At 65.2% G+C, this 12,396-nt stretch overlaps 1 protein-coding gene across 1 annotated transcript in view; it reads right to left on the bottom strand.

Annotated features, from left to right (window-relative positions):
* Positions 1-1,635: 1,635 nt before the first annotated feature.
* SHARPIN (SHANK associated RH domain interactor) overlaps positions 1,636-12,396 on the bottom strand; it is a 12,658-nt gene continuing 1,897 nt past the window's right edge. The window contains 10 exon segments of the mRNA XM_025214230.1: positions 1,636-2,017; positions 2,019-2,111; positions 2,244-2,404; positions 6,775-6,948; positions 7,462-7,598; positions 8,522-8,807; positions 9,154-9,244; positions 10,995-11,136; positions 11,505-11,615; positions 12,360-12,396. The exon segment at positions 12,360-12,396 is cut by the window's right edge and continues 129 nt beyond it. Of these exon segments, the coding sequence (XP_025070015.1) occupies positions 1,651-2,017; positions 2,019-2,111; positions 2,244-2,404; positions 6,775-6,948; positions 7,462-7,598; positions 8,522-8,807; positions 9,154-9,244; positions 10,995-11,136; positions 11,505-11,615; positions 12,360-12,396 (1,599 nt within the window). The 3' untranslated portion in view covers positions 1,636-1,650.

The raw sequence follows: 12,396 nt of genomic DNA, 5'->3' as shown, positions 1-12,396 counted from the left end.
CAAGAAACAGGAACGTCGGCAGGGCTGGACCCACAGTCCATCTTGCCCGTAGTCCGGCCCTGAGCACGCAGGGCTGGGTGCTGTCAAGGGGGAGCATCTAATGGGAGCTCTAGTGATCCACCCCCCGTTCAGCACTGGCCCGGACATCCACCAGCATCGAGTTGGAGGTGCCAGAGGAAACATCCCAGCCGCGCCGGTCCACAGCCAGGGATCTGCCCAGCCCTGGCTGCCCCTGGCTCTGCTCCCTGCCTCCACCCCTCCTGTGGCATCGAATCCCACGCGGTCACTGCCCCTTGCTGCAGAAAGTCCCAAGTCCCGTGTCTTCATCGCACCCCAGAGTCCCAGAGCCGCGTGGCTGGCAGGGACCAGCGGGGCACGTCCGGTCCAAGCCCGGCCTGAGGCAGCCCAGACAAACCATAATCCAAACTCCACATCAAATACTGTCAAACCTGACAGCACCGACCTCGCGCCCGAGCCTGCCCAGGGAGAGCAGGGGGCTGAGGCAGCCAACGTCCTGCTTCTACGAAATGTCAGCGCGTGCCCAGGCAGTCCTGACTGAGGCTTTCCCCCGCTGCAGAGGAAGGCAAAACTCCCCCGTTTAGACCAGTCTGACCATGAAGGAAAAATCCCTTCCTGCCCAGTGCAGCGTGGGGCTGAGCTCGAGCGCGGGGCAAGACCCTCCAGCCAGGACGCTGCGGGGTTGGTGCCAGCAGGAGCATTGGCCCAGCCCAGCCCCATCCCCAGCCTGGGCTGCAGCACCCAGCACGTTGCGGGGGCTTAAACCCCCGACACGTGGAGCAGGAAGGGGGCACCCAGCACAGCCCAGAAGCCTGGGAAATCCCCACGGTACAAGGCAGGTGTTGCTGTATCTAGTCATTCATACATGTTGGGGTTGGAAGGGACACCTCCAGGGACGGAGACCCCACAACGTCCCTGGCTTCTCTCCCACGGCCTCCCTCGTCTCACAGCGCGGTCTTTCCTGATCGCCAATCTAAACCAGCTTTGCTGCAACTTCAAGCCATGGGTCCCGTCCTCGTCTGCAGCAAGAGACAAGCTCCTTCCCTCTTCTCTCCAGCAGCCTGTCAGGTATTTGCAGACCAGAGTCCTGTTCCCTTTTCCACCAGCTGAACATGCCCAGCTCCTTCCACCTCTCCTCATACAGCCTGCTTTCCAAGCCCTCGAGCATCTTTGTTGCTGCCTCTGGACCCTCTCTCATTTCTTCACGGCCTTTTTAAAACGCAGAGCCCAGACCTGCGCACGGGATCCAGGTGAGGCCTGACCAGGGCCGAGCAGAGAAGCACAATCCACCTCCTGCGTCTTGCACCTCGTGCTGCTGTTGATGCAGTCCAAAACCGCATTGGCCTTTTGTGCCGCTGCGTCGCACCGCAGCCTCCTCCTGAGTCTGTCTGCCGAGACTCCCAGGATCTGGAACGGGCACTGAGGCAGGTGGTGCTCTCCCCTACCCGCGGGGTCTTCAACAGGAGCCTGGACAAGCCCCTGGCTGGGTCGCCTGCCCCCAGCGCTCTTCCCTGCCCAGGCAGGGGGTCGGACTCGATGACCTGCTGAGGTCCCTTCCGACGCGAACGTCTATGAATCCTTCTCCACGGAGCTGCCGTCCAGCCAGGGGTCACCTTGTTAGCATTCAACCAGTCACCTGTTCATTTCATCGGGTGCCCCCAGCCCCAGCCCCAGCCCCAGCTGTGGGGTGCACCCTTCGTGATACCACAGAAGCAGGACGTTGGCGGCCGCAGCCCCCCTGTATCCCGGGGACGGGCAGGGGTGATGCCTGGGGCTCTGCCAGGGGTGACTGTGTTGGGCGGCTCCAAGGTCAGACATGGGGTTTGCCTGGGGGGTTGAACGGGGCCGATCCTGGCTCAGGCAGGGCTTGGACTGGATGTGACCCCACAGCTCCCTGCCCGCCCTGCGGCGCTGGGACTCCGTGATGCTCCAGACCTCGCTCCTCTCCCCCCTCAACCCTCCCGTCTCCGACAGAGGAGTCTCGGCGGGCCCGGCAGGCGTGGAGGTGGCTGCTGCAGGCGTAGGTGTCATCGCGGAAGGGGCAGGCGCCCTGCGGCTCCTCGCTGTAGCTGATCACCTGCCGCAGGCACTCCCTGCGGGCGCACGGGGACATGGTCACGCAGGGGCGCCCCAGGCCTCACCTCCAGCTGCCCGGGACCCTGGCACAGCTGCCCCCCGCCCCAGAGCTGGAACCAGGCCGGCAGACACCCCCATCACCCCGGTACCTGCAGAAGTTGTGCAGACACTCGCGCAGCAGCACGCCCGCCCCCGGCGCCACGGTCTGGTAGCAGATCAGGCACTCCAGGGTCTCCTGGTTGGCCACCAGCGCCGCCTCGTCCAGCTGCTTCAGGCGCTGGAAGTTCTGCAGCCGCTGATCCTCCAGGGCCTGCGACCCGCAGCAGGTGGGGAAGGGGGTCAGGTGCGCCCAGATGGGACCCGGGGCTGCCCCCCGCCAGGCCTCCCCATGCCCCCAGCTTAGGAAGGCATCGGGAAGCCCACCCGAGTCCCGGGGGGGGGAGCATGCGAGCTGCCCCTGCCAGCACTGACGCCAGGACCGTTGCTGCCCCCAAAAGCCCCTACCTGGCACCCACTGACCCCGACAGCTGCCAGCAGCCCCAGCACAGGCCAGCGAGTGCAGCACGGGCTGGGGGAGACGCCAAGACACCCCCATGGCGGACGGGGTCCATCTCACGCAAGGGGGCCGAGTGGGGGGTGGTCCCTCGGCCCCGGGCGCAGCAGGAGGGGCTGGGAGATGCGCCCCGCTCCTTCTCCGGCAGCTTGGAGTCGAGCCGGACGCTGGGCTCAGCCCTGACCTTGCACCGCCCGAGGGCAAGCGCAGCGAGAGCAGGCAGGTGGCGAGGCCGCTGCCGGGGGCATCCCTCGCCGGCCGAGGGGAGTGCGACCCTGGCCACGGCTGCGCTGGCACAGACCGTACCTGCTGCCACGAGCCCCGAGCTGGCGGCTCTGCAAGGACGCCTCCCAGGCCTCCGGCTGCCCCACAGCTCGCGGGGAGGCGGTGGGTGCCCCGGGACTGGGCCGGGGATCAGCCCGGGAGGAGGCTGGAGGGGTGGGAGGCAGCCCTGGGGGTGCATCCACCCGGCGTCCCGCAGCGGCATGGAGAGAAGGTGCCGCCGGCAGGCTCCAGCCTGTGCGCCGGCCCCTCAACCCAGGCTGGCCCGTGCTCCTGGGGCACGAGCCCCCCTCGGGAGCCGGCCTGGGCTAGACAAGCTGCCCGACAGCCCGCTCCAAACCGCCTCTGCTGCACAGCGCGGCGCGGGCCGGGAGCTGTGCCCCTGCTCTCCCCGGAGCTGAAGCCTGGCCTGGCCACAGCCCCCAGGCTGGAGGCAGGCAATGCCGGGGGCTCCAAGGGCAGGATCAGCCAGGGCCAGCTCCAATCACCAGTGCTGGGCCTGGCTCAGGCACGTCCCCGTAGGCCCCCAGCCCCTGGCTGCAGCCTCCAGCACCGGGATCGCGGCCGCCGAAAGGACAGATGCCAAGACGGGGGCTGCCCAAGGCAAGGGCCTCCCTCTCTTGGGCTTTTGTAGCACGCACCCCTTCCCACCACAGCCCCCAGCAGAGCCAGTCCAGCTCCATGCCCACGTGCTTGTGGGGAACTGGAACATGCAGTGTCACGCGTGGCCTGGGGAGCTGGCACGCGCGCACGCAGCCACGTAGCACATGCACACAGCCACACGTGGCCCGGGAGAGCTGGAGCACACGCATGCAGCCATGTAGCACGTGCACACAGCCACGCGTGGCCCAGGAGAGCTGGAGTGCATGCACACGGCCATGAGGCCTGGAAGGATGTAAGCTCTTCCCTGTCTGGGCCACGTGCCATGATATGGCCTTTGCCACGGCTGCGGGACTGGCACTCGGGTGGGGAGGGACCAGGGACATGCCGGGGGCAGGAGTCGGGTGGGGGGATCCAGCGTCAGCCAAAGCGGGGTGAGCAGCAGGAGGGACGCGGGTGCTCTGCTCGGCGCCGGGAGGCCTCCGGAGCGGCACGTGCAGCTCTGCGCAGAAGGGAGATGTCCTGTGCGGGGGGCTCCAGAGGAGGCTGGATCAGCAGCAGTGTCCTGCCTCCACGCGGGGGGCTGGGCCGGACGCCCCTCACGGTCCCTGCCAGCCTTGGGGTTCGATGCCCCACACCCAGCCCCGCATGTTCTCACACCGAGCCCCAAGCACCAGTCACGGCAGCTCCGGCATTGCTAGACGCCCGCTCTGGTTGAGCTGCCCCCAGCCGACACGGACCAGAGCTAAGCTGATGCCCTGACGCCAGCGTCGCAGTGCAGGGCTGAGCTGGGAGCCATGGCGCGGGCAGGCCCGGGAGCACCCGGCTCCCGCCCAAGGACACAGCACAGCTGCTCTCCAACGGGACACTTTAATGGACCGAGGAACTTGTCTGGCCGCTGCCGGCAACAGCTCTGCCACGGGGGTACAGTGTCGGGCAGGAGGTGGGGGCACCAACCACTTCCACAGCGGAGGGCCCAGGCACGGCCCCGGCCTCTGTGCTGAGGGTGCAATGGCCGGAGGCTGGTGAACCCCCACCGCCGGGGTTAGCCAGGGACCAGTGCTCTCCAAGGCCCAGGGAGCCACTGGACCCATCGGTGACATGGTTTCCATCCGGGGGGGCTCTGGCCAGTCCATCCAAGCCATGTGCTCCCGGGAGGAGGCTCTGCCCTGCCTCTCCCCAAGGCCCAGGCCTGTGCCATGGCCTTGGGGGCAGGGGACCCAAATGGGGACCACACACAGGGGCCCAGCCTGCAGCACACGCGTCCCCCTGAGTTGCCTGCCAGGGGCAGGGCACCCCAGGGTGGCTCTGTCACCCACCCGAGTTACAGCTGCCCGGCTCCGCTCCGCTCTGCAGCAACCTGTGGGCAGCATGGAGAGGGTCCAGAGGAGGCCACCCGCATGGTCAGGGGGCAGCAGGGCAGGCCCTACGAGGAGAGGCGACGGGGCCTGAACCTGTTCAGCCTCCGCAAGAGAAGGCCAGAACAGCCACTGGCTGGACAGGGCGCAGCTCCCAGTGCTCAGTGCCAGGTCCTGGGCATGGAGCAGCCTCCTGCCCTTCCCTTCCCCACGTCTCCCAGCTGGCCCAGCAGCAGCAGCAGCATTGGCAATTCCAGTGCAGAGACACCCCACTGTGCCCAGGACGTAGGAGCCCCCGGCCCACCGCCCGTGGGGCTCACAGCGTAAGTACATAAGTAGTTTACCACAGCCGGGCAGTGCCCACACCAACAACCGCTGCTGCCCTGCAGCGGGGTCTCAGACCCGAGAGGCTCTCACGCAACCCCCATGACAGAGGCATGGGTCGTGGTGCAGGAGAGACCAGACCCGGCTGCAGGACCCGTGTGGCACAGCTGGGTTTCACCCCTGAGCTCGGGGGCCTGCAGCAGAGCAGTGCGGAGCAACCTGCCCAGCTGGGGACAGATGGAGCTGCCAGGGTGGCTGGAGAAGTGGAGGCGCTCCCAGCAGCAGGTGCCCCGAGCTGGGACCGCTGTGACATGGCGTCACACCAAACCTGCTCAGGACAGTCACCGCAGAGACCCTGCAGGGACCAGTTCAAGGCTTCACAGCTCCCAGCACCTCAGTTCAAGGGACCCAGGCCCCCGGGGTCGGGGTCAGGGGGGAAGGTCTTTGCATCCACTCAGAGGGCTCTCTCTCCCTGGGCACCGGCCCAGGCTCGGGCGGGCCCAGGGCTGCTGGGGAGCCGCTGGGCAGCCAGGAGCAGCCCTACAGCACTTGCCACCAGGGGCACAATCCAGCAGCCCGGCCCTCGCTGGCCCCACTGCCAAGGCAGAACCGCCAGGGCCACATCGATTCAAGAGTCTGAACGAATATGGTGGCCCCAGAGCGGGGCCGAGAGAAGCCAGTGGCAGCGCGGGGCGGGGGCTGGGACGGGGCCAAGTGGGCTGCGGTGGGCGGTCCGGGTCAGCCAGGCACGGGCACGGCTAGCAGTACTCCGAGGAGAGGTGGATGAAGTCATCCAGGGAGCCCGTGCTGAGGGTGCGGGGCACGGCCGGACCATCGTCTCTCCTTCCTTTTTCCTAGTGAAAAGCCAGCACAGGAGAAAAAAGAAAGAAGGGAAGAGTGTGGTCAGTGGCTGAGCCGGACACGCCGCAGCCCCCTGGGCCGTGGCCGGGGAGAGCGTGGGTGAAACCACAGCACAGTGCAGCGGAGCCCTGTCTACACCATGGCCCACACGGGCACCGCTGCCTTGCAGGACTGCAGCCCCAGCAAGTGCTGGCGCAGCCAGCACAGCCAGGCCAACCGCAGCTCTTCTACGTCTCTCCGCTCATCGTGGCACTGGGCCCCACAGGGCCGAGATGAGCCACAGGACTGAGAGCCACCACCAGCTGCCTGCTCAGGCACCTGCGTCACACCATGGCCTAGACCCCGAAGCCCAGCTCCCCAGCACAGAGACCACAGACGCTGGCGAGGGCAAGGCTGCTGGACCCGCCGGTGACATTCACCAGTCACAGCCTGCGCTGCCCTCCTCCTTGGTAGCAGCATGGAGCCAGGTCGACACAACGCAGCACCCTTGTGAGCCTGCGACATGGATCACCGTGCACCAGGACTGCGGTCTCCCGGTGGCCACAGGGCTAACAAGGAAGGAGCAGCATGGGGGGCTTCTGGCCAGCTGCAGGACTGGCACAGCCGCTACCGAGTCCACGACTGGGCAGCGCCAGGGACAGGCGCCAGAGGAGACTCCTGCCAGACTGGTCCCCACCCAGAGCCATCCCCGTGCCCCGTTACCTGCTGGTACTGCCGGATCCCGTCCTTCTCCTGCTGCATCCGCCACAGCTCCATCTCGTCAGGCGTGTAGCCACCAGGCACCACGTAGCCAGGTGGCCGGTCCGCACTGCACATCTCACACCCGGGGCGCGTGGGCTTGTTGATGAAGGTGCACTTGGGGCAGGACCAGCCCGTCTGCAGGGAGCGAGATGAGTCCGTCGCCCACACCGCATGCCATAGGGAAAGGGGCTGCTGATGGCTCCCCGACCCTGCCTGAGCTCACCCAGGGCTCCCCAAACCCCGTGACCAGACTCCACACCGGCGGCCACCCACAGCGCAGAGCCCAGTCGCCGTGGCCACAGCAGCAGGGGACAGCCACCCTGGCAAGCAGGGTCCCCTTCAAAAGTGGGCTCAAAAGGGGTCTCCTCTGCCCCAATCCACCCCTGCCCAAGACTCCAGAGGGGTTTGCACACTGCGCCGGGCACTTCCCTCATCGATGTGGCCAGGGCCAGAGGCAGGGGCTGCAGAGAGGCAAGCCATCCTGCTCTCCCGCTAGTCTCACAAGAAGTGTCCCCACCTGATGCCCGCGTGCTAAGCAGGCGAGGGCCCCGGCGCTCTGGGACAGCAGGGGAAGGCAGAGCAGGCACTAGTTGGGGCAGCCGGGGCGTACTAGCACCAGGAGGGGGAGCAGGGCAAGCAGACACCTACCTGCGCGGGCGAAGGGGGGGCTGCGGTGGCCAGGGCACCCAGCGGGTGGTTGTACAGGAGGTTGCTGACCTGCAGCAGGTTGAGATGGTGGCTGATCTCGTCGATGTTCATCTTTCTGCCGCTGTCGCTGCCCCAGACTGGAGGGACAGAAACACTCGCATCACACACCCTCCGTGGAGCTGAGACTACCCGTGTCACCCCAACAGAAACTGCCCCCAGGCCACGATCAGCAGCTGCCCATCCGTGTCCTGCGCCAATGCCCACGCAGGACAGGTGGCTTCCCCAGATGCACCAGGCAGTCCCTGGTTCCGGGAGCAGAGGACTCCCCGGCCAGCTTGTTCCGTGATAACAGAACTAGCCCCCTCCCCTGAAGAACAGGCGGTGGGAAAGGGGGCCGGGGCAGCCCCTATGCCCTGAGGGCAGCTAGAGGGAAGGGAGGTGCAGTCCCCCAAGGGCCAGGCCCTGCAGTCCCAACACCTATGGCCCCAGCCCAGCAAGTGCCAGGTCCTGATGTCCCAGGTCTCAATGAGGCTACGCCCAGAAAAGGCCGCCTCCTCCCTCCCAAGGCTACGAGTGCCCCATAACCCCAACCCTTTGTGCCTGGCCTGAGAGGGGACGACACTGGGCACACAAGAGGTCCTGCACCCCAGCCGGTTCGCACAGAGGGTGCTGAGGGGCCTGGCGCCAGCCAGGGACTCGGGCAACCCAGGCTCAAACCCCTGCTGTCACAAGCTCCCTCTGTGACCTTGGCTACCTCCTGCAGCCTCTCTGGGCCTGTGCAATGGGGACCCCGGCCTTTCCCACCTCTATGGCCTTGGGCACCAGCTCTCCTGCCTGTGCCTACAGCAGAGCAGCTGCTCTGTTCCTACCAGAGGGAGGAAACGCCCTAGGCCCCTGTTTTCAGGGCCCCCTCACTGACTGCCCGTGTCAAGCATGCTCCCATGTCCCAACCAATGCTGCCAGCCATACCCCAGCCCGCTGAACTCGGGGCAGGGAGACTGGGAACACGCAGCCTCTCCCCGTAGCGTGGGAGCAGCAGCGCTGCAGGGGCATGTCGCACCTTTCCGGGGCGCTGCAGCAGGCAGGGTGCTGCATCTGCGCTTGTCGTCCACGCCGGCACTGTCAGTGAGGGAGGCCGCAGGACGCAGCGCAGCCTGGGCCTGGGTCAGGTCCTCCTGGAAGCGCTGCTCTGACAGGCCGGCCTGCTTGACCGACAGCAAGTAGAGGAACGCTGTGTCGCCGTCCTTCCGGATGCCATAGGAGCTGACCGTGCGCTCGTCCACACACAGGCACTGCCCAATGATCCAGCGCTGCACGCTGGGGTGGAACTTGTAGTCCTGGAAAACCTGCGCATGGGAGACGCCGGCATACACTCAGGAGAGCCTGCAGCTGTGGCCTTGCACGCCCCACACACCCACCGCTCAGCTGGGACCTGGGACCCAACAAGCCTCCTTCTGGGCACAGGAACAGAGACAGCATTGCAGCCGGGGACAGGCAGCCTGGACACCCAACTCTTGCTTGGGGAGGTGGGGGAACCAGCTACTGGCCAAAGCAGCTGGAGAATGGGCAGGGCAGGGGGGAAGGAGGGGTCCAGGGCACCCCCCCAGGGGCTCTTCAGGCTTTCCCAAGAGGCAGGTCTGAGCCCAGTGCCTGTGGGGGTGGGGGGAGGGTGGTCCCCAATGGGCAGCCCACCTGCTGCTTGAGTGTGGCGACAGTCATGTGCGTGTGGACCCGGAGGGTGATGTTGGCCGAGCAAGTGGCATCCTCCACGCAGACCTTCATGCTGGAAGGGAGAAGCCATTTGTGGCAAGGAGCTACGTTCATGCTCCCACAGGCGCCGGGCCGGCACATGCAGCCGGGCCCCACCCTGAGCCAGAGTGCTTGCCCCTGCACTGCAGCACAGGTGCGCTCCATGGGGGCGGGGAGGGATGGGGCTGGGGGAAGCTCTCCTGGCATCTGAAGCAAAGCTCTGTGCTCCACTAACAGCTCAGCCTCTGCTGGGAGCCACAGTTTCACGCAGGACCAGGCCACTGCCCAGGCTGTGCCAGCAGGAAGTGCAACCAGCCACATGCTGGGTAACGAGCCACATGCAGCAAGGACGCTGTTCGTGGTGACAAAGAGCCACGGCCTTGCTATCCTGCTTAACAGAGCCTTCCCAGACAGGACCCAGCAGCGCGTGGCGGGTTAACAAAGCGCCAGAGCAGGCTGCCTGCCAGGCCCCCCTGCTCCTGGAGCACCCAGCATGGAGCTCGTTCACCGCTCGCACTCTGGTGCTGTCCAGAGATCCGCTAAAACCATGCCCCCCCCCCCCATGCCATGTGCTGTCCAGACAGCTCCTGCCTGCAAGGGTCTCACCACCTGGGCTCACAGGCCCTTGGAAGCACGGGATGCTGCATGGCTTGGACTTCATCCCCACAGGAGGAGCCCAGCCCAGCAGCATCACAAAGCACTTCTGCACACGTGGAGGCTGCAGGTGAGGTGCTCAGTGCAACAGCTGCCTCTGTCTACACCCAGCATCGCTTGGACGCCAGCGCCAAGATGAGAGCCTGTAGCCCCATTCTGGGGCAGGGGCCAATGGCAGAGCTGAGCTACATCGAACCCACAGCTGTGCGCACCGGCGGCACAGATCGGCACAGCCTGGCACCTCTGCAACCATAAAATGGCAGTGTCTAGTGCTGGGAAGTGGTGTGAGGTCACTCCCTGGCTAAAGCTGAGCAAGCAGCTACAGATTTTGTCATGGCATCAGCATTGTCAATGAGAGTGCAGAGGAGAATGGAGAGAGGAAGGATGTGTGATCAGAAGGGTGTGTGATAAGAGAGGTCTGCAGCGCAAGTGTCTGTGGTTAAGCACATCAGGTTTGGGAAAATGCCCAGTACTAAGAAACTGATGACGTACGTGGACTGTGAGCAGCCAGTAGCAGTCCAAGCAGGAGAAAAATAACGGCTATGCAAGGAACAAAAGGTATGAAACAGTTTGAGAGCAAAGTGTTGCTGGCCCACTGGATACTGAACTACTGGAACGTGGCCCTGAATGTCCCAGCGACTGGGAAGGGACCAAGACTCACTTGCAAGGCTGCCAGTGCATTTCAACAGAACAAGAAGCAATGGGCTCAAGTTGCAGCAAGCAAAGGTGAGGTTGGATATTAGGAAAATCTCTCTCAACTAGGAGGGTGGTGAAGCACTGGGACAGACCACCCAGAGCAATGGTGGACTCTCCATCCTTGGGGGTTTTGAAGATCCAGCTGGACAAAGCCGTGGCTGGGATGACGTAGCTGGGGCTGGTCCTGCTTGGAGCAGGGGGTCGGACTAGATGTGACCTCCTGAGCTCCCCTCAGCCCCACTGCCTGTGACTCTATGATTTCTTAGTATAAAAGTGTGCTGTCTGCTCTGGAGGGGAAAACTCCTATCTCTTGAGCAGTCTCTCTCTCAACCCACTGCTTCTGCCATCCAAGGGTCTGTGGTGACACCACACAGTCTGTGGAGAGACCTGCAGGGGAAGGGTCCCAGCCTGCCCTCTCTGGGGCTGGAGCTCACCTGATCTCGTTGGTGGGGTGGCTGGACTCCTTGGGCTGGATCCGCAGAGAGGCTTGCTGCCGAGCCAGCACCATGGCACACTGCGAGGCTGCCTGCTCATTCCCCACCTCGATTGCAAGGGAGAGGCGGAGCGCCAGGTCCTCTGGGGAGGGAAGGGCAGAGCCGGGAGCTTGTGAGCATCAGCCCGGGGCCCCAGGGCAAGCAGCTGTGATGGCATAGTGTGGCCCAGGCACACTGTGGGGTCACCCCCCCCCCTCGGGGCCATGCAACACTCATTTTGGGGCTGGGCCTGGAGGGGCAGGGAGCCCTGTGCTTTTCTCCCTGCAAGCAGGGCTTGGGCACTGGCTGCCACCTGGGGAGTACAGCAAGGCAGGATGCCCAGGGCCCAGGAGAAAGAGCAGCCCATCAACCTGCTCAGCCCAGCTGCAGATGGCGGTCTGGGCCTGGCCCTCACTTCTGCAGCCAGGCCATGAGCCTGCTCTACGTGAACCCCCCTCCCCATCATGGTACCTGTCTTAGAAAGCTCCAGGGACGCCTCCTCCTCCAGTGCGGCTGCAGGGCTGCCAATGACCGAGGACAGCGGAGGAGGCTGTGCTGCCAGGATGCCGGTGCTCTCAGCAGCTGGAGAAGAGAGAGAGGCTGTCAGGGCAGGGGCACGAAAGCCCCCGCCAACGACACAGTCAGTTCAGCGCTCGGCCCTCATTCAGCAGGGAAACTGCATCACCAAGCCCCAAGCTTTGCGTGCCCAAGACTGTGCTGCAGCGAATACGAGCAGAGCTGCTCACCCCTGAATGTTAGCATGGTTTCACTTCCACTCCACGCCGGAAGGGACAGACACAGGCAAGGGTTACCACAGCACAGCTGCCGACAGTGGCCTTGGCTCCTGGCAGCTGGCTTTCCCTCCCCGCAGCCTCAGCCAGGGTACGAGAGATGTCACTGGGGCAGGGAAGCTTAGACCTGCCCCAAGTGCCAGCCCTGGCCTGGGACCAAGAGCTGTGTGGCATGGAGGCAGGAAGCAGGCAGGGCCTAAGGGAGGCACCAGCTTTGACCTGCTTCCCCATTCAGCCCCACTGGTGCCCAGCTGCCTGGGCCAACCCAGCCCCCCTCCCACAGCCAGTGCAGAGCCCTCAACCCCACTGTGGGGAATGGCCTGGCTCTCCTGGGCATCATACAGAGCAATGCCAGCTTCTGCCCACCTGGGAACACATGCCAGGCCCAGCAGGTTGAAGCTACTGGCATCTCACAGCCACCTAGGCCCATCTGCAGTTGGCTCCATGCCAGGTCCCGCAGCTGCCACCCTGGGGCTCCAGGCCCTGCCCTGGCCTGGGACAGCCTAGCTGCGTCCCTGCATCGGCTCCTGCTCACCTTTCTGCACCTCCCGTAGGGAGCTGCTCACCACCGT

The sequence above is a fragment of the Alligator sinensis genome, unplaced genomic scaffold (genome assembly GCF_000455745.1).
Source record: "Alligator sinensis unplaced genomic scaffold, ASM45574v1 scaffold987_1, whole genome shotgun sequence".
NCBI lineage: Eukaryota > Metazoa > Chordata > Crocodylia > Alligatoridae > Alligator > Alligator sinensis.
The sequence above is the reverse complement of the archived record's forward strand: the minus strand, read 5'-3'. Positions and strand labels throughout refer to the sequence as shown.